Source organism: Chiloscyllium punctatum, chromosome 33 (genome assembly GCF_047496795.1).
Source record: "Chiloscyllium punctatum isolate Juve2018m chromosome 33, sChiPun1.3, whole genome shotgun sequence".
Classification (NCBI taxonomy): Eukaryota; Metazoa; Chordata; class Chondrichthyes; order Orectolobiformes; family Hemiscylliidae; genus Chiloscyllium; species Chiloscyllium punctatum.
In genome coordinates, this window is record NC_092771.1 from 27,065,173 (window position 1) to 27,088,835 (window position 23,663).

At 41.6% G+C, this 23,663-nt stretch overlaps 1 protein-coding gene across 3 annotated transcripts in view; it reads right to left on the bottom strand.

Annotated features, from left to right (window-relative positions):
* Positions 1-23,663, bottom strand: part of ptpn9a (protein tyrosine phosphatase non-receptor type 9a) — a 232,184-nt gene that overhangs the window by 18,540 nt on the left and 189,981 nt on the right. For all 3 annotated transcript variants that reach the window (XM_072553218.1, XM_072553219.1, XM_072553220.1), the window contains 5 exons: positions 23,092-23,182; positions 13,149-13,218; positions 11,551-11,629; positions 9,558-9,708; positions 1,449-1,656 (listed from right to left, as the gene is read on the bottom strand). In XM_072553218.1, the coding sequence (XP_072409319.1) occupies positions 1,449-1,656; positions 9,558-9,708; positions 11,551-11,629; positions 13,149-13,218; positions 23,092-23,182 (599 nt within the window). The remainder of the gene's footprint in view (positions 1-1,448; positions 1,657-9,557; positions 9,709-11,550; positions 11,630-13,148; positions 13,219-23,091; positions 23,183-23,663) is intronic.

The window sequence follows — 23,663 nt, forward strand, 5'->3', positions numbered from 1 at the left end:
TGGGAGCAAAGGAATCAGATGAATGACTGATACAAATCAGACAGGCCAGGACAGTTAAAGGCAGATAATTATAGAACATAGAACAGTGCAGCACAGAACAGGCCCTTCGGCCCTTGATGTTGTGCCGACCTTTTTTCTACTCTAAGATCAAACCAACCAACACATCCTTCATTTTACTATCTTCCATGTGCCTATCCAAGAGTCACTTAAATGTCCCTAATGTCTCTGACATTAGACGCATTCAACGCACCAACACACTCTGTGTAAAGAACCTACCTCTAACATCTCTCCTAAACCTTCTTCCAATCACCTTAAAATTATGCTTTCTTGTGATAGCCATTTCTGCCCTGGGAAAAAGTCTCTGACTATTCGCTCTATCTATGTCCCTCATTATCTCGTACACTTCTATCAAGTCGTCTCTCGTCCTTCTTTGGTCCAATGAGAAAAGCTCTAGCTCCCTCAACCTTTCTTCATAAGACCTGCCCTCCAGTCCAGACAGCATCCTGGTAAATCTCCTCTGCAACCATCTCTAAAGCTTCCACATTCTTCCTATAATGAGGCGACCAGAACTGAACACAATATTCCAAGTGTGATCTAACCAGGACTTTACAGACCTGCAGCAGAACCTTGTGGCGCTTCAACTCAATTCCCCTGCTAATGAAAATCAACACACCATATCTATCATCTTGGGTAGCGACTTTAAGGGATCTATGAATATGGACCCCAAGATCCCTGTTCCTCCACACTGCCAAGAATCATGCATTTAACTCTCTATTCTGCATTCAAATTCGACTTTCCAAAATGAATCACTTCACACTTTTCCAGGTTGAGCTCCATCTGCCATTTATCAGCCCAGTTCTGCATCCTGTCAATGTCCCATTACAACCTACAACAGCCCTCCATACTACCTGCCAACCTTTGTGTCATCAGCAAACTTACTAACCCACCCTTCCACTTCCTCATCCAAGTCATTTATAAAAATCACAAAGACCAAAGGTCCCAGAACAGATCCCGGAGGAGCACCACTGGTCACTGAGCTCCGGGCAGAATACTTTCCATCTACTATCACACTCTGTCTTCTGTGGGCCTGCCAAATTTCCCTGTATCCCATATTTCCTTACTTTCTGAATGAGCTTACCATGGGGAACCTTATCAACACCTTGCTAAAATTCATGTACACCACATATACTGCTCTTTTTCATCAATGTGTTTTGTCACATCCTCAAAGAATTCCATAAAGCTTGTGAGACATCACAAAATAAAAAATAAATCCTAGCTTATCACATCAATAACTGTCACCTTTGTTAAAGGCACTGAAGTCTACTAAGTTTCATAGTTTTTCCTGTTTTGTGCAAAGAAAAGCACAAGGAGATGTCAAACATCTGCCTCAGATCTATCGGTTTCTCCTTTGTCACAATAAAGCAGGTTTTTGATGTTTTATACAATACCAGTTCTCCCAATGCCAGCACTACAGTGGACAACGATGGGTGGTCCTCCAGGGTGTCCCTTCCACCGGTTACCCAGGCTTTGGATAGAAAGACCTTGCTGCTGTCGGACAGCTGACCGAAAGTCAATGAGAGCTGTCGCTGAAGACGGGACTCCATAATCTGGCCAGCTCAGGTACTGGAAGTGGATCACCTGGCGTCTCTCATGGGACTACAAGAGAAATTAAAATTAGAACCAGCACAAGAGGGTTTTTTTTGGCTTTGTGATATATAATTTTCTTAAACAATTTTTTTCCTTCTCCACTCCCAGCAGGTTGTGCCAAGTGTCCACAGAGTGGGCAAGCAACTAATTCACCAATCTTTACTGACATTCCTAAAGTTAACTAATGCATGGATGAGACTTGCCTTGATCATTGTCAAACAGTCCATATAATGGACGTGGCAGGAGTGTAGGCCTGTTGTCCGCAGCGGACTTGGTATGGCAACATTTGTTGGAGATGCTCTTGTATTCCAATCTTGTTCGCTGACATAAGAATAGTTACCTTCCACAAAGACAATAGTGAAGTCGCAGGGCTTTTCCGACAATTAATGGTCATCATTCGATTACAGATGTTTTTTAAAAAGTTTTAATTCAAATTCCACCATCTGTCATGGTGGGATTTAAATCCAAGTCTCCAAAACATTACCTGGGCCTCCGAATTAATAGTCTAGCAATAATGCCTCTGGACCACTGTCTTCTCTGATATCACTTGTAAGGAAAGTGCTGATAGCTGCACTTAACTGAGTCTAAACAATGGAAATAAAATTTGAAAATCAACGTATGATCAAAGTCAACATGGTTTAAGAAAAGGGAAAGTGTGTTTGATACGTTAGTTTTTTGAGAATGTAACTGGTCGGGTTGATGAAGGGGAACCAATAGATTTAGTGCTTTTGGATTTAGGCCACATAAAAATGTTAATAGAAAAAGTAAGGGCTTAGGGAGTTGAGGTAACATACTAACATCTGCAGTGAATTGGTTCAAGTACAACAAGCAGAGAATAGGGATTAATTGAGAATTTTCAAGTCATCAGGCTGTGACTAGTGGATTTCCACAGTACTGGGGTGTCAACTATTTTCTGTCTACATTAATGACTTAGACGCAGAGTAACGTATCTAAGTTATGATGACGATATAAAGTTAGGTAGGAATGTAAATTTTGAGGCGACTACAAAGATGGTGCAATGATATAGACAGGTTAAATGTGTGTGAATGTGGCACATGATCGAGCATAACATGGGGACCTGTAAATTATTCATTTTCACCATAGGAATAGAAGGGGCAAAAATGTTTGGATGTTAATATCAAGATGGATTTGGGTGTTATCAATTCATGGATGAGGTTTATTTAGACACACTAATTTCTGCTACAAATCTTATTGAGGCTGATCAGGTCAATGGATGCAATGAAGGCTACGTGTTCTTGACTTTTTTTTGTATTTGTCTGGCAACAAAAGGTCACAGTAGAGGTCTTCTGGAAGGTCTACAGGGAGGATTTTCTCAGATGCAGGAAGTAGGTGATTCAGGAGAACGCATGTCAGGATTTTCCCTATTTTGGACAACAGGGAAATAACTTGTTTCTACAGCATGATGTTTCTCCCTTCTTCAGGACAGTCAAAATTGTTGCATCTCTGAAACTGGGTCCAAGGCCATAGGTTTCTTTTCGTCCAAAATTCAGAGCATGGTTAGAGTCTTGATGTGGGCAAAAGTCCACCAACTTTGCAAACCTTGGCTAGATTACAATTTGGCCCAGAGATTTCCCTTTTTTTTCATCCATTTGATTGCTTGTTGCATCTCTCCATTTATGGTGGTTCATCGATGGATTTGATCACAGGGTACTGGGGGTTAGCTTTAAAGAGAGCTTACAGATGCCACTGTAGTATAACAATTCCAAGTTATTCAACCATCCTTCATCTTTTGGATTTGAGTATTTTCACAAGTTAGGATGCAGGTATAACAAGCAATTAGGAAGAAAAATGCATGTTAGTCTTTATTGCAAAGGATTTGGAGTGCAGTAAGGGAATATTGTTTCATTATACAATGCATTGGTGAGACCTCTGAAATAATCTATGCAGTTTTGGTCAGGATATACTTGGCACTGGAGGCAGAACAGTAAAAGTTTACTTGATTGGCTGGGACACTGAATAAATTGTATTTACACTCTCTGGTGTTTAGAAAAGATTGAGTGACCTCATTGAAACATACATTTTCCAGTGCAAGCTTCCTTGCAAGTGTGGCTGCATATTTTTTTTCTCTCTCTGAAGATAGGTAGGTAGGTAGCATAACAGTACTGTGAAGAAGAGAGGATTATTTTTTTCCCCCTCACTGTTCTGACCAATATGCATATTTTGGTCATTATCACATGCCTGTTTCTGGAAGCTTGCTATGTGAAAATTGCTGGTAGTCCTACATTACCACAATGACTAAATATCAAAAGTATTTAATTGGTATGGGGCACATTTGGATGTTTGAAGCCTATATATAAATCTTTCTTTACTTTTTAACTAATTTGTGTAAGCAAATGTGGCAGTCAACTTGGTACACATCAAGATCTCTCAAATGCACAAGAGATTATAACCAGGCAATCTGTTTTAGATTATGTTGGTTGAGAGACAAATAATCAACCTAGAGACTAGGGAACTCCCTTAATGCTCTTCAAATAGTGAATCTCTTGGATTATTGACATCTACCTGAAAAGGTGACAGCCGTTGAACATCCCACCTACATAAGTTACTTCGGAAAGGTTATGGAGGGAGGACAGCACAGATTCACCAGAATGATATGACGACCTAGTAAGAAGGCCTTTGACAAGGTCCCACAAGGCAGGCTAGTCATGAAGGTTAGGTTGCATGGGATCCAGGGAGAGCTAGATAACTGGATTCAAAATGGGCTTGATGGGAGAAAGCAGAGGCTGATAGTTGAACGTTGTTTCTTAGACTGGAGGCCTTTGACTAGAGGCGTACCAGAGGGGTCGCTGCTGAGACCTTTGTTATATGTTGTTTACATAAATGATCTGGATGTGAATGTACAAGGCACGATTAGTAATTTTGCAAATGATATAAAATTAGGAAGAATCGTTGATAGCGAGGTAAGTTATAAAAAATTACAGATGCATCTTGATCAGATGGGGAAGTGGCCTGAGGATAGGCAAATGCAATTCGATACAGATAAGTGTAAGGTGTTGCACTTTGGAGTAAATACTCAGGTCCTGAGGAGTGTTGTGGAACAGAAGGACCCAGGAATACAAGTACACAGTTCTTTGAAAGTGGCATCACAGGTAGATAGGGCGGTGAACAAGGCATTTAGTATGCTGGCCTTCATCAGTCAAAGCATCGAGTATAGGAGTTGGAATGTTATGTTACAGTTGTATAATTTGTTGGTGATGCCGGACTTGGAGTACTATGTACAATTTTGGTCAACATGTTGTAGGAAAGATGTAGTTAAACTGGAAAGAGTGCAAAGAACATTTAGGAGGATGTTGGCAGACTTATAGGCCTGAATTATAGGGAGAGGTTGGCCAGGATAGGACTTTATTCCTTGGAATGTAGGAGAGTAAGGGGTGACCTTATTGAGGTGTATAAAATCATGAGGGACATAGACAGGATGAATGCATATAGTCATTTACCCAGGAATGGGGAATTGAAAACTAGAGGTTTAAGGTGAGAGGGGTAAGACCTGAGAACCTGAGGGGCAACTTCTTCAAATAGAGAGTGGTGTGTATATGGAATGGGCTGCCAGGGAAAGTAATTGAGGCAGGTACAATAGCAACATTTAAAAAACATTTGGATGAGAAGGGTTTAGAGAGATATGGGTCAAATGTGGCAATTGGAACTAGCTGAGTGGGCACCATGGTCAGCATGGATCAGGTTGGGCCAAAGGGTCTGCTTCCATGCTGTATGACTTTATGACTCAGTTGGGTGGAATTGGGAGGATAAGATTATTAACATTGTTCTTTTCCTTGTCTTGAAAAGTTTGAGGGCTGATATAATCCAATTGTTTAAAACAAAATAAAATCCTTAAAATTAGAGCAAGGTGGAACAGACTCCAGGCGCCAAAGAGTCTACTTACTCTTACTATGCACCTTGTCGAACTGATCATTATTGAACCCAAAATGACAATACTTACACAGAGCTAAGTTGATACAGGAGAAGTTGACTGTTAGGGATTTCAGCTTAAAACCCTTCAATCAGTGCTCCTTCCACCACTTCATAGGCAAAAGGAACAGGAATAGGCTATTCATCCCTTTCAGCTTGCTCTGCCATTCAATATGATAATGGCCATCATACTGCTCAGCCCCACATCTTTGATCCTTTACCCCTAAGAACTATACCTATCATCTTCTTAGAAACATTCAATGTTTTGGCCTTAATCACTTTTTTTTCATTAGAGAATTCCACAGGTTCACCATTCTCTGGGTGAAGATGTTTCCCTTTATGTCAGTACCAAATGACCTCCTCCAGTATCCTTACACTGTGATCCCTGATTCTGGATTCCCTGGTCATTGGGAACGTCTTTGCTTTGTTTATCCTATCAAGCCCCGTGAGAATTTTATAGAGTTCTATGAGATTCATTTTCAATCCTCTAAGCTCCAGTGAATATAGTCCTAACTGATCGAGTTTCTCTTCACAGGCCAATCCTGCCATCCCAGAATTCGGTGTGACAGGCTTTCATTGCACTCCCTCTATAGTCAGTTAAAAATCACAACACCAGGTTATAGTCCAACAGGTTTAATTGGAAGCACACTAGCTTCCGGAGCGACGCTCCTTCATCAAGTGATAGTGGAGGGCTCGATCGTAACACAGAATTTATAGCAAAAATTTGCAGTGTGATGTAACTGAAATTATACATTGAAAAATTGATTGTCTGTTAAGCCTTTCATCTGTTAGAATACAGTGATAGTTTCACTTCTTTCATGTGTAAATCACAAAACTTTTTTTTTAAAAGTTGCATTCTCGGGTTAGCTGTTAACAATGGTGATAGCTAGACAATATGTTGAAGGTGTTAGCCCCCCTGTGTTCTCTGTCTATGACCTGATGTTTAGATTGATTCTAATCTAAAAAGTGAGATAACAGAGTTTTATATAAATTCATGCAGTTTTTGAGCTCAGTTTTTGAGCGTCGCTCCAAAAGCTAGTGAGCTTCCAATTAAACCTGTTGGACTATAACCTGGTGTTGTGTGACTTTTAACTTTGCACACCCCAGTCCAACACCAGCATCTCCAAATCATGACCTCTAAGTCAGAACATCCTTCCGCAGGTCAGGAGGCCAAAACTGCACACAATCCCCAGGTGTGACCTCACTAAGGATTAATACAATTGAAACAAGACATCCCATGTTCTCAAATCCTCTCACTATGAAGGCCAATGTATCATTTGCCACCTCCTTCATCCGTGCAGCTGCAGGTTTACTTTCAGTGATTGTGTACCACAAGAAGAAGGGCTTTTGCCAGAAACATCGATTCTCCTGCTCCTCAGATGCTGTCTGACCTGCTGCTTTTCCAGCACCACATTATCGACTCTAATCTCCAACTTCTGCAGTCCTCACTTTCCCCTTTTCCCAGTCTAACACCATTCAGATAATGATTTGTCTTCCTGGTTTTGTGACCAAAGTGAATAACGTCACATTTATCCACATTATACATCACCTGCCACGCATTCGCCCACTCAATCAACTTTTCCAAACTACACTGGACCATCTTTGCATCCTCCTCACAGTTCACCTTCCCTTTGGTACTGCCCAGTAGTGAGGCACACAAGGCTGAAAGTTCCACCCACAGTCAGTCAGTATTAGCCAAGGCAGCAGTGAGTACTGAAATGTTTGTGTATGGGTCAAAATATCAGAATAACACAACAGGATCAGGCTTAAATGCAATTATTTACATAGTGGCACAGCCTGTGAGCACTCACTGCATAAAACACTCAGGCAGACACTTCAGAGGAAAGCAGAGGATAGCTGGGAGCCAGGGAACAAGGCCCAGAAGAAAGGGAAAGACCAGAGTGCATTGGGAGAACAAGTTGTGGAAACAAACACCCTAGCATGCTGACAATTCCTACTCTTGAATGAAGCCAGTGGATCTTTTTAATAATACTCCTGTTAAAAGTTCACAATGCTTTATAGTTTTTGAATTAACTGAATAAATTGCACTAACTAACATAATCTGATAAAGTTCATATCAGGATTGCTGCACTCAACACACAACTAAACCATCAGTCAAATAACCAGGACACAAACAACTTTGTTTGTGGATACACTTCAGTCAGTTTGGGCTGCATTTCAGATACACTGCATAAGCGTACATATCCACTTCTTTAAAACTCTGCAGTCATATGAAATAATGCCAGGAGTAGGCCACATGACAAGCGCATTCTCTCATTCAATAAAATATGACTGATATGCTAAATTGGACATAAGGAAAGAAAGTAATATTCTCAAGCTATGAAATTGCTTTAAACCATACAGGAATATACCAAAGAGACTGTGGCAGATTTGATCTATTCCCTCTTTTCACTTGTAATGCCACCATAAAATAAATTCTAAGTACTCTTTTAGCTAATTTCACCGTGCCTGGTGAAATGCTTATGTGCTTGACAGGACAGTGACTGTTAACAATCTATTCACAATAAACTGGGCACTTCCTGCAGGAATCAATGGGTGGCGATCAGATGTGGGAACCAGAGTCAGTTTTCACATTTTCCACCTCTGGGATCCTGACTGCCTCTCAGCTAGAGATCAGATAAACTTAGTGAGTGAGTTTGGAGATTTCTGGCTCAGTTTCACTAGCAGCAGCACACTGACATACTGAGGCACCACAGGAGCAAAGTCAGTCTTATAATAATCTCAGGGTCAGAAGTACATCTAAATGTCCATCCTGCACTCCATTTTACAAAGGAAAACACTCAGCTTTCAAAACAATGACAAACTATCACTACTGATCCTCTAATGTGAACCTATTACATCAGCAGGACCACAATGTTCACATACACAGCAATTCATCCGAATCTTCCAGCATTCAAGGGGAATTTCATAAAGGTAAACAGATTCTCCCAAACCACTCCATCTAAAAGAAATGTATAGGAATCCCATCACATGCCACCTTGACTTGGGACATATACCAGCCATGGGTCAAACGTCTGCAACTCCCATCCTAACAGCAGGGTAGAATGCTTTCACTGTACGGACCAAAGTGGTTTGACATGGAGGATCTTCATGCCCTGATGAAAGGTTAAGCCAAAATGTCAACTCTCTTGTTCCTCATGTGCTGCCTGACCTACTGTGCTTTTTCCAGCACCACACTTTATCGACTTACTCTTCACGCCCGCTGTAGAAAAATGGCATTGAGGTAGATAATCAGAGGTGATCTAGAATGATGGAGCACTTGAGGGGGCTGACCATATTCCAATGTCACAAGAACCAATTAGGCTAGGCAATAATGCTGGCTTTGCTGGAGATGCTCAAATTCTAATGATGATTATATACTTTTTAAATACCCAATATACATCAAGGACTCTGGAGGCAATTAGCCAAAACAAGTGAAGGAAAGGTTACAATGATGATTCAGTGCAATAAAGGTTAGTACTGAACCGGAGAAATGGTTAATTTCAAAAACCAAATATGAGTACACAAAATAGCAAAGATGCTGGTAAGTCAAATAAAAACAGAAAATGCTCCAAGTAGCTGGTCATCAGCTTTAGATACTACCACTGTTTCTCTCTCCATAAAGACATGCTGGATATTTCCAGCAGTTTCTGTTTTATTACTGACATGAAAGTGGCACAAGTGTCCTGTTAACGTTCTGGGTGAAACGGCAAGATTTTCTTATTCAAGACTCAACACCCATCATCAATCCTATCATACCCACAAAGAAACACTGTACATTGAATGAAATCAAACTGGTTGAGTTGGTTCTAAGTCCCTTCTGTCAAAGTGAAGGGGAGCAAGTATTAAGACAGATCAACCACATTGGATCGAAAGGCAGCTCTGAGACTTGAGTATTCAAGAATCGTTCAATTGCCAATTCAGTTCAACTGTTCAGTTAGCATTTTTAAACAGGGATAAAGCAGAAAGTAATGATCCCTTACCTCTACATTCTGAATCTCTAGTGTTGTTTTGTTATAATGTTTAAAGCTTTCTACTGCCAGGCTTTTGACAGAAATAAGTCCATAGTTTCCCCGAGTGTTCTGGTCCAGAGGCCAGTATTGACCACATTTTTTCCTGCCACTCTCGTCAATTCTAAAGCAGTAATAGAGCAATAAAAAAAAACATTACATACAGACAAAATTATAGAAAAGGAAAGGAAAGAAAGAAATATTGCACCATCAGTTTTCCATTTTTGTTTGATACAGTTTGCAGCCACTAAATTACTTCATACATTTATTGAATAGAGGCAATTTCCATAAGAAGGATCTGAATATGCTGACTGGGCCATGGGCAGGATATAGCTCACTACTGTAAATTCTGGCATTGAACCAATTCTCAGCTGGTCCTGTGGACAGACAAAGAAAAGCAAAACTACAAGTCAACCAAGAGGGACCTACACTTCCAGTAACTGGCTACACCAACCCAATCTGGTATCGGAAAGGCGTAGGCAATGAAAGCACTCTCCCATATCAACTCCAGCAAAGTGGGTAGGTTGCCAGGGAAGAAGGAACTGATACCTCAATGTTGGTCACCCCCAGCACAGGAGCAGGCAATGAAAGAGTGGACGTTTCCACATTATTACCATTCAGGACAAGGTGAAGGAATAAACTGGCAGACACCGCTACACAGAGTTCTTTTGGCATCTACAGATTTTAATTCAACTGAAAGGAGATTATAGTTGAAAATGCTTTTTAACTCCTCTCTGGTGCCCTGTACTGACTGATACACAGCAAGATGATTTAATAGGTGCTGTTCACACTCCAGCCCTGTTATTTTGCATTGATGAGCATGGCATCAGAACAGAGTCTCCCTCTCCTCACCAGATGTTCCTACAATAAGGACAAATGATAATTTTGGGGGGAGGGGAGGAACAGTGGCTCAGTGGTAAGCACTGCTGCCTCACAGCACTAAGTACCCGGTTCGATTGCATCTCAGCCAACTGTGTGGAGTTTGCTCATTTTCCCTGTGTCAATGTGGATTTCCTCTGGGTACTCCGGTTTCCTCCTGCAGTCCAAAGGTGTGCAGGTTAGGTGAACTGGTCAAACTAAATTGCCCGTAGTGTTCAGAGATGTGTAGGCTAGGTGCATTGGTTGGGGTGGGTGTCAGGTGCTGGTGTGGGGCAATGGATCTGAGTGGGGGGTTACTCTTTGGAGGGTTAGTGTGGACTTGTTGGGCTGAAGGGCTTGTTTCCATTGTAATGGGACTTGTATCCCATTGCTTCCATTAACCAAGAGTTCTGAAGTATAGTGGCTCCCATTGTCAATCCATCGAGTCCGTTCCTATCACTCTTAGTGGATCAATGATTAAGATAAATTATTCTGCTCACATTATCTATTTATGACAGTTCTGGTGCCCAATCATTACACAGCAGGCACCATTAGAGGAGTCACTGCAACCCCAGGGGGACAGGATCATCATGAACTCCTTCAAGAAACTAGCAAGATCCAAGAAAAAAAGCACCCTGCAAGATGGAACATTTATACTCTCAGAATTATTTACACATACATATGTCTACATATAAGCCAACAGAAATTGTAAAAATGTACATAATGTTTGAAAAAACACTGTTCTATGGAGTTTTCACTTTTTAATAAGTGCAATCTCCACTTAAACACATCTTTCTTTGCTCTACTATTCACATGTATTAAGAATAAAACAAGTGTGGAAACTAAATTCCATTCACAGTACTCATGGCAAAGAACTGGCACAAAGGATAAACCAGTTATTTTCAAATAAGTTGTAATGCTTAATTTGTCAGATCACTTTCAAACAGTTTAACTGTCACTAATAAGTAAAATCTGAAGGTTTTTAGAACATACAGCCAAAGCATCAACACTTCTTTGTAGTTAATAAGTTGACACGTAAGAACCACACATGCCAAGTCCATAATGCATTGTGTTAAGTATACTTTCTCAATGAAGTGATCCCACTTACCTTGTGGTCATGACAATAACAAGGACATGTTGTTCCCATACCATTCTCCAGAAATCATTGTAAGTCTTTTCTAAAGGTCCTATGGTAGAAAATATAAGGCTGAGTGTTTGAAAAGGAAACGCTATGATTGGTTTAACAACTGAAGAACAGAGTCCTGTTTCAAACCTCAGCAGTACATAAATACTCTTTCCCATTCCCCTCCCATCTTCAAACTTGTACTCTCCAGGGAGAGGCACAAAACAAAAAAATCAAAGAAGTTCCTCTCCTATTCTCTCAGATAATCAAAACCAATTTAAGAGACTCAACGTTATCTATACAGTAGCAGTAACTTAAATTTTATGCACTAAAGCAAACACTGTTCATCTAATGACCACTTAAGACATGTTGAAAAGTGCACTTCATGGAGCACCCATACATTCAGCCATCAGATAGTGGGCCTGGTGGCCACAATAACCAGGGTGAGCAGCTCAAGCATTAGGTCAAATATTGAGCACTGTACTTAAGGAAGGACATGAGGTAATGAAAAGATACCAGAGCATTTCCATGGCTGACGACTAGGGCTAGGGTTAGGGCCAGACATTGTGCAGAGATTAGAAACATTGAAGCTGTTCTCCCTTGCAATTTCTGAGAAATGGGAAAATCAGCCCCCAACAGCCAAAATTCAATCAGTTTAGAACCACAACTCAGCATGCTGCTATTTTCCTTATATATCATAATGCATGCATTCAATACTACAAATGTGCTGATGAGATAACTCTTATTTGGATGGGAGTGAAATCAAACTGACAGGGGCAGTAGAGATCCAATTTTTGACAGCCTGCAGCTTGAAAGGCCAACAATATTCCTTATGCTTGATAACATGACTTGAAAGCTTTTGACCAACTAAAGCATATTGCCAAAATTCTGATATTCAAGGATGAATTAAATAGATTTTGATTGACAAGTCAGTCAAGGATTATAGAGGGGACAAGTAAGGAAATGGAATTAAGGTCACAATCAGGCCAGCCATAATCTTATTGAAAGGGGAGTCAAGCTAACAGCTGGAATGGCTTATTCCAACTTCTGTTTCTTGTGTTATGAGAAATGTAGAAAGCCACATCAATTAATTCAGAATTAGTGATATTTGACATAAAAGAGTTTGTGGTGATAAACAGCAGGTGGTTTTCAGTTTGGTTTGAAGCTATGAGACCTCAGGAGGTATGAAGCCAATGCTGAGGATTTTCAGGACTAAACACTCCTGACTCTTTCCTACACTGTGCTCAAGTCACATTCTGTTTAACAATGTGCCCAAGGCCGAAAATGAAAGAATGTGATTTTTTTTGGTCAATGGATAGGATTCTGAGAGTACAACTATGGTAGGACTAGATTGAATAATTTTTCCAGCTTGAGAACAGAATTCAATTCAACCTCAGAACTTGCCACAGTGGAATAAGAATTTGAAAACTCTATTAACTTTGGACCATCACCACTATCATTCTGAATAATTTGGGTCAACAATTTGTCTCACATTTTGATTCTGCAATTTGCTAATGGAAGATTCTTTAAAATTCTGAAATTTAAAGAAAACCCATAAGCTTTCTAATTATCCCAGTGCTTACCCTGTGTGCCAATGTAGGCATTCTTTTGCTTATAACCATCCATGAAACTGGCATTGATGTAATCTGTCCTCTGCAAGAAGAACAAAAATGTAGGTTAATCAAAATGCCAATACTTTAACTGAATGATTTCACTTTGGGAGGTAATCTAATTGGAAACCTTTCTGATCATTAGGCCCTGTTCACTCTGAAAATTTGATAATGTCATGATATTACTGACATAAAATTAAAAAATGCTAAAACTCAGCAGGTCAGCATCTGCGAAAAGTAGTAACAGTTAACATGTCGATGAACATTCATCATTCTTGAAGGCAAGTTCTGACAAACAGTCACTGAGCTCAAATGTTACATCGGTTGCTAACTAACTACAGATGTTGCCTGACCTGCTGATGCTCGTCCTGCTGTTTCGTTTTTCATTTCAGACTTCCAACAAGTGCAGTATTTTGCTTTTGAAATAGCTATGAAATTGCTGCTCTGTCTAATTATGATATTTATGTTCAGTAATTTTCTTTAAAATTAAATACATCTTTTAATACTGTTGTCATTTATCTGAATTGGTACTTCTTTTACTGAACAGCCATATTAAATAGTTTCGGTTGCTATGCTAATTACTCCAGATTCTGGATTAGTGGTGCTGGAAGAGCACAGCAGTTCAGGCAGCATCCAAGTAGTTTCGAAATCGACGTTTCGGGCAAAAGCCCTTCATCAGGATTAAAGGCAGTGAGCCTGAAGCGTGGAGAGATAAGCTAGAGGAGGGTGGGGGTGGGGAGAAAGTAGCATAGAGTACAATGGGTGAGTGGGGGAGGGGATGAAGGTGATAGGTCAGGGAGGAGAGGGTGGAGTGGATAGGTGGAAAAGGAGATAGGCAAGTAGGACAAGTCCGGACAAGTCATGGGGACAGTGCTGAGCTGGAAGTTTCAAACTAGGGTGAGGTGGGGGAAGGGGAAATGAGGAAACTATTGAAGTCCACATTGATGCCCTGGGGTTGAAGTGTTCCGAGGCGGAAGATGAGGCATTCTTCCTCCAGGCATCTGGTGGTGACGGAGTGGCAGTGAAGGAGGCCCAGGACCTCCATGTCCTCGGCAGAGTGGGAGGGGGAGTTGAAATGTTGGGCCACGGGGCGGTGTGGTTGATTGGTGCGGGTGTCCCAGAGATGTTCCCTAAAGCACTCTGCGAGGAGGCATCCAGTCTCCCCAATGTAGAGGAGACCGCATCAGGAGCAACGGATACAATAAATGATATTAGTGGATGTGCAAGTAAAACTTTGATGGATGTGGAAGGCTCCTTTAGGGCCATGGATAGAGGTGAGGGAGAAGGTTTTACAGTTCCTGCGGTGGCAGGGGAAAGTGCCAGGATTGGAGGATGGGTTATAGGGGGGCGTGGACCTGACCAGGTAGTCACGGAGGGAACAGTCTTTGCGGAAGGCGGAAAGGGGTGGGGAGGGAAATATATCCCTGGTGGTGGGGTCTGTTTGGAGGTAGCGGAAATGTCGGCAGATGATTTGGTTTATGCGAAGGTTGGTAGGGTGGAAGGTGAACACCATGCTCTGTCCTTGTTACGGTTGGAGGGGTGGGGTCTGAGGGCAGAGGTGCGGGATGTAAACGAGATGCGTTAGAGGGCATCTTTAACCACGTGGGAAGGGAAATTGCAGTCTCTAAAGAAGGAGGCCATCTGGTGTGTTCTGTGGTGGAACTGGTCCTCCTGGAAGCAGATCCGGCAGAGGCAGAGGAATTGGGAATACGGGATGGCATTTTTGCAAGAGTGGGAAGAGGTGTAATCCACGTAGCTGTGGGAGTCGGTGAGTTTGTAAAAAATGTCAGTGTCAAGTCGGTCGTCATTAATGGAGATGGAGAGGTCCAGGAAGGGGAGGGAGGTGTCAGACATGGTCCAGGTAAATTTAAGGTCAGGGTGGAATGTGTTGGTGAAGTTGATGAATTGCTCAACCTCCTCGCGGGAGCACGAGGTGGCACCAATGCAGTCATCAATGTAGCGGAGGAAGAGGTGGGGTGTGGTGCTGGTGTAATTATGGAAGATCAACTGCTCTACGTAGCCAACAAAGAGACAAGCATAGCTGGGGCCCATACGTGTGCCCATGGCTACCCCTTTGGTCTGGAGGAAGTGGGAGGATTCAAAGGAGATATTGTTAAGGGTGAGGACCAGTTCGGCCAAATGAATGAGAGTGTCGGTGGAAGGGTACTGTTAGGGACGTCTGGAGAGGAAAAACACGGAGGGCTTGGAGGCCCTGGTCATGGCGGATGGAGGTGTAGAGGGATTGGATATCCATGGTGAAGATGAGGCATGGGGGCCAGGGAAACGGAAGTCTTGGAGAAGGTGGAGGACGTGGGTGGTGTCTCGAACGTATGTGGGGAGTTCCTGGACTAGGGGGGATAGGACAGTGTCGAGGTAGGTAGAGAACTCCAGGTCACAAAGCTGACTAGATAACCAGGTGCAATGTTAACAGCCCAAGATCCAAGTACATAGTGAAGTAGATAATTCAGCACTGTATCGAGGAATATCAGACTGTTGGAGATGTTTTCTTTTTTTTCAAGCAGTCTTTAAGGATACCCTGGCACTTTATGAAGGTACTTTGGCTTCACAAGACAAAGTATCTGGTTTATATCATTGGTGTTTTTGGGAGTCTGCTGTCCACAATTTTCATGTCTGTAAAACAGACTTCGAATGTAATTAATTTGTTTGATGCACTTTGTGAAGGTCTGTGCAGATGAAAAGCACTATACAAATCAATGTTTTCCACCAGGTAACGTATTTCACTAGTATTCAGCCATCCAAACCCAAGATTTTCTGATCTTTGAAAAGAGTTTCACGTGGATTGTCTTTATTTATTTCAGATATTAGACAGATTCAGTGGAGTTACTGTGCATTTCATACTTATGGTTTAAAATATTCAAACCCCTTTGGGGTAATACTGGTGGTGATACACTTTCCATCAATGGACTGGTTGATTTTGTGCAAGGTCATGCTGTTCAATGTAAGTGGCCAAGCATCCATGTGAGAAACCCATAGGCAAAATCTAGCCACAATTGATCTGGGGATATCTCTGGGAACTGAAACATGATCTTGAGCACTCTGAACTCTTAAAATCAATAAAAACTTTCACCCAGTTTCTAATGAGCACCAGTAATGCTAATAAAACCACTGAGGGGCCCTCTTGTGGCACAGAGGTAGAGTGCCGGCCTGGACCAGGAGGCCTGGGTTCAAGTCCCACTTGCTGCTGAGATGTGTAATAGCATCTGAACAGATTGATTAGAAAAATAGTTAAAATAATTTTTTTTTTAAAAACTGAGATTTTATGTGACAGGATGTGGGAGAGGTTCACAAAATCTTGATGATTGGAATTCAGTTAATAAAAAGCTTAAAGAGGAACTCCAGGCCTTACAGAAGATGCAACAATATGTGAACTTCAAGTGTGGCATTTGTGGAAAAATCCGGAGAATTTTGGAATTGGACTTAAAATTGCATGCCTGAGTAATGGGATTGAATGGGTTGGTGTATGTAGGAGAGTCTAGTGGACATCCCACTAGTGATGGCAACAGAAGAGGAGATAGGAAAGCAGCCTTCAACTACCCATTCCTTTGAAATGAGCAATCAAAATTATGTCTTCAGATTCTGACCACATCTATTAAACAAAATAGCAAGAGTAAGCATGCATTAATAATTACTCCCTCAGAACATTTCAGCTCTCATGCAAAGAGAACTGTGCATTTAAAGTTTCTATTTAAGTAGCGTCATAAGTGGTTTATGTGGATGGATTCAAAATTAAGCTGGACAAAGTGAAAGATGGAGTGGTGCTAGGGTGGGGAAGGAAGGTAAATACAAAATTAGTTGGAAAGAATTGGTTAAAGGAGGATATTAAAAGTGGATACAGAGGCTAGTATAGCATAAAGGAATACTTTGCCTTAGCTAGTATAGCATAAAAGTATACTTTTCAGTTAGAGCAGTGCAGTTAGGATCACTGGCTGAGTGACACTAATCCATTCCATCTTTGTTTGGCAACATGAAGCAAAGGTAACTGCCATTCTCCCCACTTTGTTGGAGTTGTCCAAGCTTTTAGCTTTAAAATAATGCTGGAGACCCTATAGTGTAATGAGACACTCCTGCCTGCTCTCCTTGTGTTTTTTTTTAAACGTTAAAGTAACTTAACAGTGTGATGCAATAGTGTCCATTTGCCTGGATGGGTGCAGCTCCAGTAACCCTCAAAGCTGCGTATCATCCAACATAAAACAGCCTGCTCTATTGGCACCCTATCCAGCACCTTCAAATTCAGATCCATCACCACCAATGCACAGTGGCAGCAGTATGTACCATCTACAAGGTACAGTACAGTGACTTACCAATTCTCCTCCAACAGCATGTTTCAAACCTGCAACCTGTATGATTGAGAAGACTAAGAGCTGCGGATGCATGAGAACCCCAGCACCACTACCCCCTCAAGCCTACACCATCTTAAATTATACCATCTTTCCGTCACTGTCAATGGGTTAAAATCCGAGAACTCTATTCCAAACAGTATTGAGAGGGTGCCCACATATCACACAGAACTGCTCAGGGTCAAGGCAACAACTCACCATTACCTTCCTAAATAAGGGTGGGAAATGAATGCTAGCCTAGCCAGCAACACCCAAATCCAAAGAATGCCTAAAACAATGTGGTAAAGATTCAGGTTTCTTCACAGCTGCCTTTCTCATTACCAGCACATTGTGGAGTTCTTCTTTCTTCCTTTTTGTGGAGATATGAACACTGTATTTTTGATGAATTTGAGTGCGCCCTTGATTTAAGATACCTTCAGTAATTTCATTCTAACCTGGTCATTGGGAACAAACCCACAGATCTCCTTGACAAACTTGCTGTGCTTGGTTTCAGTCTCGGGTTCAGTTTGTGAAATGCTAATCTTAATCCAAGCATAGGTGTAATTACCATAGGTACTGCTAGATGGCATCACAACTCTGTAACAGCAGCACATTTACAACCATGTGGTTGGAGTAAGCTGCTTTACGCTCACCATTTGATGCTGAAATGTGGAACACGACCAATAAATTAGTTGGACAAAGCTGAAAAGTTAAATCAAGTAGTGCCTTGTGACACCAATATTTTAGAAAGAAATACCTGCAATCATGCAGTAACAAAGTGCTCGAGGCAGGTTTGATAGAAAGCAAAGTACTGGACTGGCTGGCTGGCTGGCTGTCTGTCCTAGATAAGAGGTAAAAACAATGACTGCAGATGCTGGAAACCAGATTCTGGATTAGTGGTGCTGGAAGAGCACAGCAGTTCAGGCAGCATCCAAGGAGCAGCAAAATCGACCTTTCGGGCAAAAGCCCTTCATCAGGAATAAAGGCAGAGAGCCTGAAGCGTGGAGAGATAAACTAAAGGAGGGTGGAGGTGGGGAGAAAGTAAAGCATGGAGTACAATGGGTGAGTGGGGGAGGAGATGAAGGTGATAGGTCAGGGAGGAGAGGGTGGAGTGGATAGGTGGAAAAGAAGATAGGCAGGTAGGACAGGTCATGGGGACAGAGCTGAGCTGGAAGTTTGGAACTCGGGTGAGGTGGGGGAAGGGGAAATTAGGAAACTGTTGAAGTCCACATTGATGCCCTGGGGTTGAAGTGTTCTGAGGCGGAAGATGAGGCGTTCTTCATCCAGGCGTCTGGTGGTGAGGGAGCAGCAGTAAAGGAGGCCCAGGACCGACACAATCCCAGGTAAACGACCAAAAGAAACAAAGGCAGGAAAGACAGATTTAAAAAGGTCACAAACTTGACTGAGAACCCGCTAACCTCACTCTCCTGGATCACTTCTGGTAAAAACAGACAAGCAGTATAGCACAATGCCTTCACTTGTCAGAGGGAAATTCCAACTGTCAGCAGCAACAAGTGTGAAAACTTGAAACTCAAAGGCAGCAACAAGAAACTGGGAACATGTTTTGGCTTCTGGAGAGGAAATGCAGACATGCAAGACAGAAAGATGTTGAACTCACTTATTTCTGCAATTTAAATAATTAGTAACTGCAGAAGTAGGAAAATATATTCAAGATTAATTGTACTGAGTTGATTATGAACTGATGTTAAGCAAATCAAAAGGCAAGTAAAGATCTAAGGAATAATTTTTTAAAACATAAAAAGCAGCTAAGTGAATATTTACAAAAGGTAGCAGCTGATGCGTTAAAATAAGCAAACAATCAGTTTGCTCTGCTTATCACATAATGAGGTGGCTTGACAGATCTCAGTCTCAGAGTACACTGGACAACACCAGTTCCTTTAACTTCCTTGTTTCTTCACCACTCTCCATTTCAAAATACAGTTTGATGCCAGTTTAGCTCCTGTAAACATGAAATCGTGGTGCCATCTTGTACTTGTGGAGTACCTTATGGAAAAGTGCAATATTTAGGTTGTCTGTACTGTATTTATGGGAAAGTTAAAAGTCACACAACACCAGGTTATAGTCCAACATGTTTAATTGGAAGCACTAGCTTTCGGAGCGAAGCTCCTTCATCAGGTAGTTGTCCATGAAGGAGCGTCACTCCGAAAGCTAGTGTGCTTCCAATTAAACCTGTTGGACTATAACCTGGTGTTGTGTGACTTTTAACTTTGTACACCCCAGTCCAACACTGGCATCTCCACATCATGACTACTATCGTATTTATGGGAGGTCTTGTTGTAGGAAACGTCCTTCAAATTTACAGAGCAAAGTAATATCCACTTGCAAGCCCGTTGTCAAATCCATCCATGCTCTCTCCCTATCGGTAATCTCCTGAGCCCTTCAGGATCCTTGCATTCTTCCAATTCTAGCCTCCTGTTTATAACTCCGATTATGAAGCTGCACCTTCAGCTGCCTGAAACCTAAGCTCTGGAATTTGCTTTAAATCTCTGTTTCTCAGGCACACATTTCTCCTTCAAGTTGCTCATTAAACATATTTTTTTGACCAAACTCTCCGAATATCTTGTTATGGGTGTCAGATTTTATCTAAGAACACTATTGCGAAACACCTGGGGATGTTTTGCTACATTAAAGATGACACACAAATACAAATTGCTGTCAGTCAGGAAAATAGGTTCCATGACAGACTACCAGATGTGAAATGGGGATTTTTTAACTGAGAGTATTATATAAAGAAGATTTGCAGTCATAGAGATGTGCAGCATGGAAACACCCTTCGGTCCAACTTGTCCACATCGACCAGATATCCTAAATTAGCCTAGTCCCATTTGCCAGCACTTGGCCTATAGCCCTCTAAACCCTTCCTATTCACATACCCATTCAGATGCTTTTAAATGTTGTAATTGTACCAGCCTTCACCACTTCCTCTGGCAGCTCATTCTATACACGAAGGTCACTCCACAGCCTCCAATGCGCCAGGGAAAACAGCCCCAGCCTATACATCTTCACCCTGCAGCTCAAACTCTCCAAGCCTGGCAACATCCTTGTAAATCTTTTCTGCACCCTTTCAAGTTTCACAACATCCTTCCTATAGTTATTGAAACACAAAATAAAGCTTGGTTATTCTGGATTTCGGTGTGGGCGTTGTATATTTTACCATTACTTGCCTCCAAATGTACTTCAGATCAAGATGCGTAACTGCCTGCCACACAGCCTGGCACTCATCTGAAAACAGTGACTGCACTCTCACGATCCGCAAGTATTTCTCTGTACGCTTGATGACAAGTGGAAAGGCAGCAAATAATCGCCAATCTGTCTCCAGCTGACACCAGAGGCACAGGAAGCCATTTCTTGAGGTGATCCATTGTCCTGGTGCCAGAATTTACTGCCCAACGCTATACAACTGAGTGGCTTGCTAGGCCACTTCAATAGGTAGTTAAGAGTCATTTAGCATTTACCTAAATTAACTTAAGTTTTCCCAGCTGCCTTGATGGGTTTTGAACTTGCATTTCAGGGTGGCACGGTGGCTCAGTGGTTAGCACTGCTGTCTCACAGCGCCAGGGACCTGGGTTCAATTCCCGCCTTGGACAACTGTCTACGTGGAGTTTGCACATTCTCCCTGTGTCAGCGTGGGTTTCCTCCGGGTGCTCCGGTTTCCTCCCACAGTCCAAAGATGTGCAGTTCAGGGGAACTGGCCATTCTAAATTGCCCATAGTGTTAGGTGGATTAGTCAGGGGAATGGGTCTGGGTGGGTTGCTCTTCGCAGGGTCAGTGTGGACTGGTTGGGCCAAAGGGCCTGTTTCCACATTCGGGAATCTAATCCAATCTCTGTATCACTTGTTCAGGCTTTAAATTGGTACATTAGCCATTCAACTCAATGAATTAAAAGCTGAAAATGCTGGAAACAGTCAAGTGAGGCAATATCTGCATTGAGGAACAGAGTTGATACATCAACTTGCAGACCTCATCAACTTGCAGACCTCCTCCTCTGACAGTTCAGATGAAAGGCCTTTGATTTGAAACATTAACATGGTTTCTTCTCTCCACAGATGCTGCCAGACCTGCTGAATGCTTTCAGCATTTTCTGTTTTTATTTTAGTTTTCCAATACCTGCAGCTTTTTATATTCTTTTCATTCACCATTTTGGCTGCATGTGGGGCTTTAAAAAGCTGCTGGATGTACCTCTGTAGCAACAGCAACTGTAATTTTAAAAACAGCTTATGGTCGGTCTGGGGATATTCTGGGATGCCTGCTGACTTTATGAAATATTCGTAAGCTCCGTCCTTTGACTACATCAGAGGCTTTACTTTCAAATGCGAGCTTACACTCAGAAAATCTCATTATTGCAAGACAATAACCTCCCAATGAGCTGGAAATCTGACATAAAAACTGAAAATACTGGAGAAACTCAGCAGAGCTGACAGCATCTGTGGAGAGAGAAAGAGAGTTAACTTTTCAAGTTCTTTAAGACACTCAAAATATTAACTCTTTCTGTCTCCACAGATGTCAGATCTGCTGAGTTTCTCCAGTGCTTCCTGTTTTCATTAGTTCCCACCTTCACATTAGTCTTCAGGAGTACTTGAAAGGAAATTCTAACATGAAATAAATGAACACCTGTTCCTGTTTAATCAGTTTCAAAATACTGAGAATTCCCAAGCATTCTCGCTGCAACTTCAAGTCACAATTACAGGGAAAAAGAATTGGGTCACGGATAGCTCTATGCTTTGATTAAACTCCCAGGGCCTCTCAGCAATCTAATTGGAAGATCTGAGGCTTTTTATTTTTGCCTTTAAAAACAGTGGATTGGAAAGAAAAAAAAAAAGTTGTTTTTGAAAACAGAGATTTATGAGGATGGTTGCATAATTTCAGAGTGAGGAGTTCAATACCTGTAGTAAATTCTATTATTTTTGTGGCTATGGGTGTCTTCTTCTGCCATGCATAGATGATCAAGTGGTGAGGAACTGTTTAAAAGTGAGGCTGATTGGTACTCAGCTAACTAATCAGGATGGAACTAGAAACAAGCTACAGAGACAGAGAATGAGACAGATAGACAGAGACAGAAGATAGACAGTTGTTCTCTAGAAAAATGCAGTCTGTCCTTTGCAGTAAAAAGAGTAAAAAACACTGAAACAATGTTTCCTTGTGATCTATGAGCATTAATTAAAACCAGTCTATGATGTTAATATAAATTTAATATCTCACTGATTTGGTTTTTGTCGGTGCTTTACCATGGACATCACAGGCAGCAACATTTACAAATACTCAAAATTGCCAAGAATGCTAAGTATTCAAACAGAGATGTCAGGTTTGAAGCTGGGTCTCATCTGAACTCAGTAGAGGGTTTCTCTTGTCTACAGTGACAACACTAGGCCAGGAAATACTAGCATTACCATAGATCACTGAACAGCAGATCAAACCTTGGCAGCTAGTCCACATAACAATTAAGGCCGATATACCCTGGATATCTAGAAGACAAAGTTAGAGCAGCAGTTTGGAGGGGAATAAATATGTGTGGGATGACTGAAATTTTAAAAGTCATACCCACTTGAACCTTCTCTTACCTCATCATGATTGAGGGATTTCAACTTCACTCTAGTTTGGTCCAAGCACAACACATCCCCATATCGATTCTTCTGCTGGTTATAGGGCTGTCTATATGGAAAGGAAAGACACTGTTAGAGAACAACCATCTTTGACTAAGAGTCTTAAACCCACTCCCTTCCATTTTCCATTCTCTATCATAAACCCTAATTCTGAGAATTATAGGCTTGTTCTTTGCTGGAGGTCTCTGCCAATAGCATTCTGAACCAGCTACCAGGGAGCAGGCCACAGTAGCTGAAAACAAACAATTTTCCCCTATTCTATAGAAAGGCCCGATCATTTTAGAATGCGATTAGAATCTGCAAGTCTTACACGAAGAGGTCAAAAAGATTGAGAGATTACGGTACCCTTACTTAAAAATTGGGTTCTTGTGGTTTCTATTGTGTATGGGTAAATCAGCTGCACATGTAGCGGCTTATTTTTTGGTGTAATTCTGTAAAAGTTTTTGCTAGGTCCTGTCAAAGGACAATGAATGGCTCCCAAAGGTAACAACCTATGAATTTAGATCCTTAAAGCTGGAGGGTTACATCTC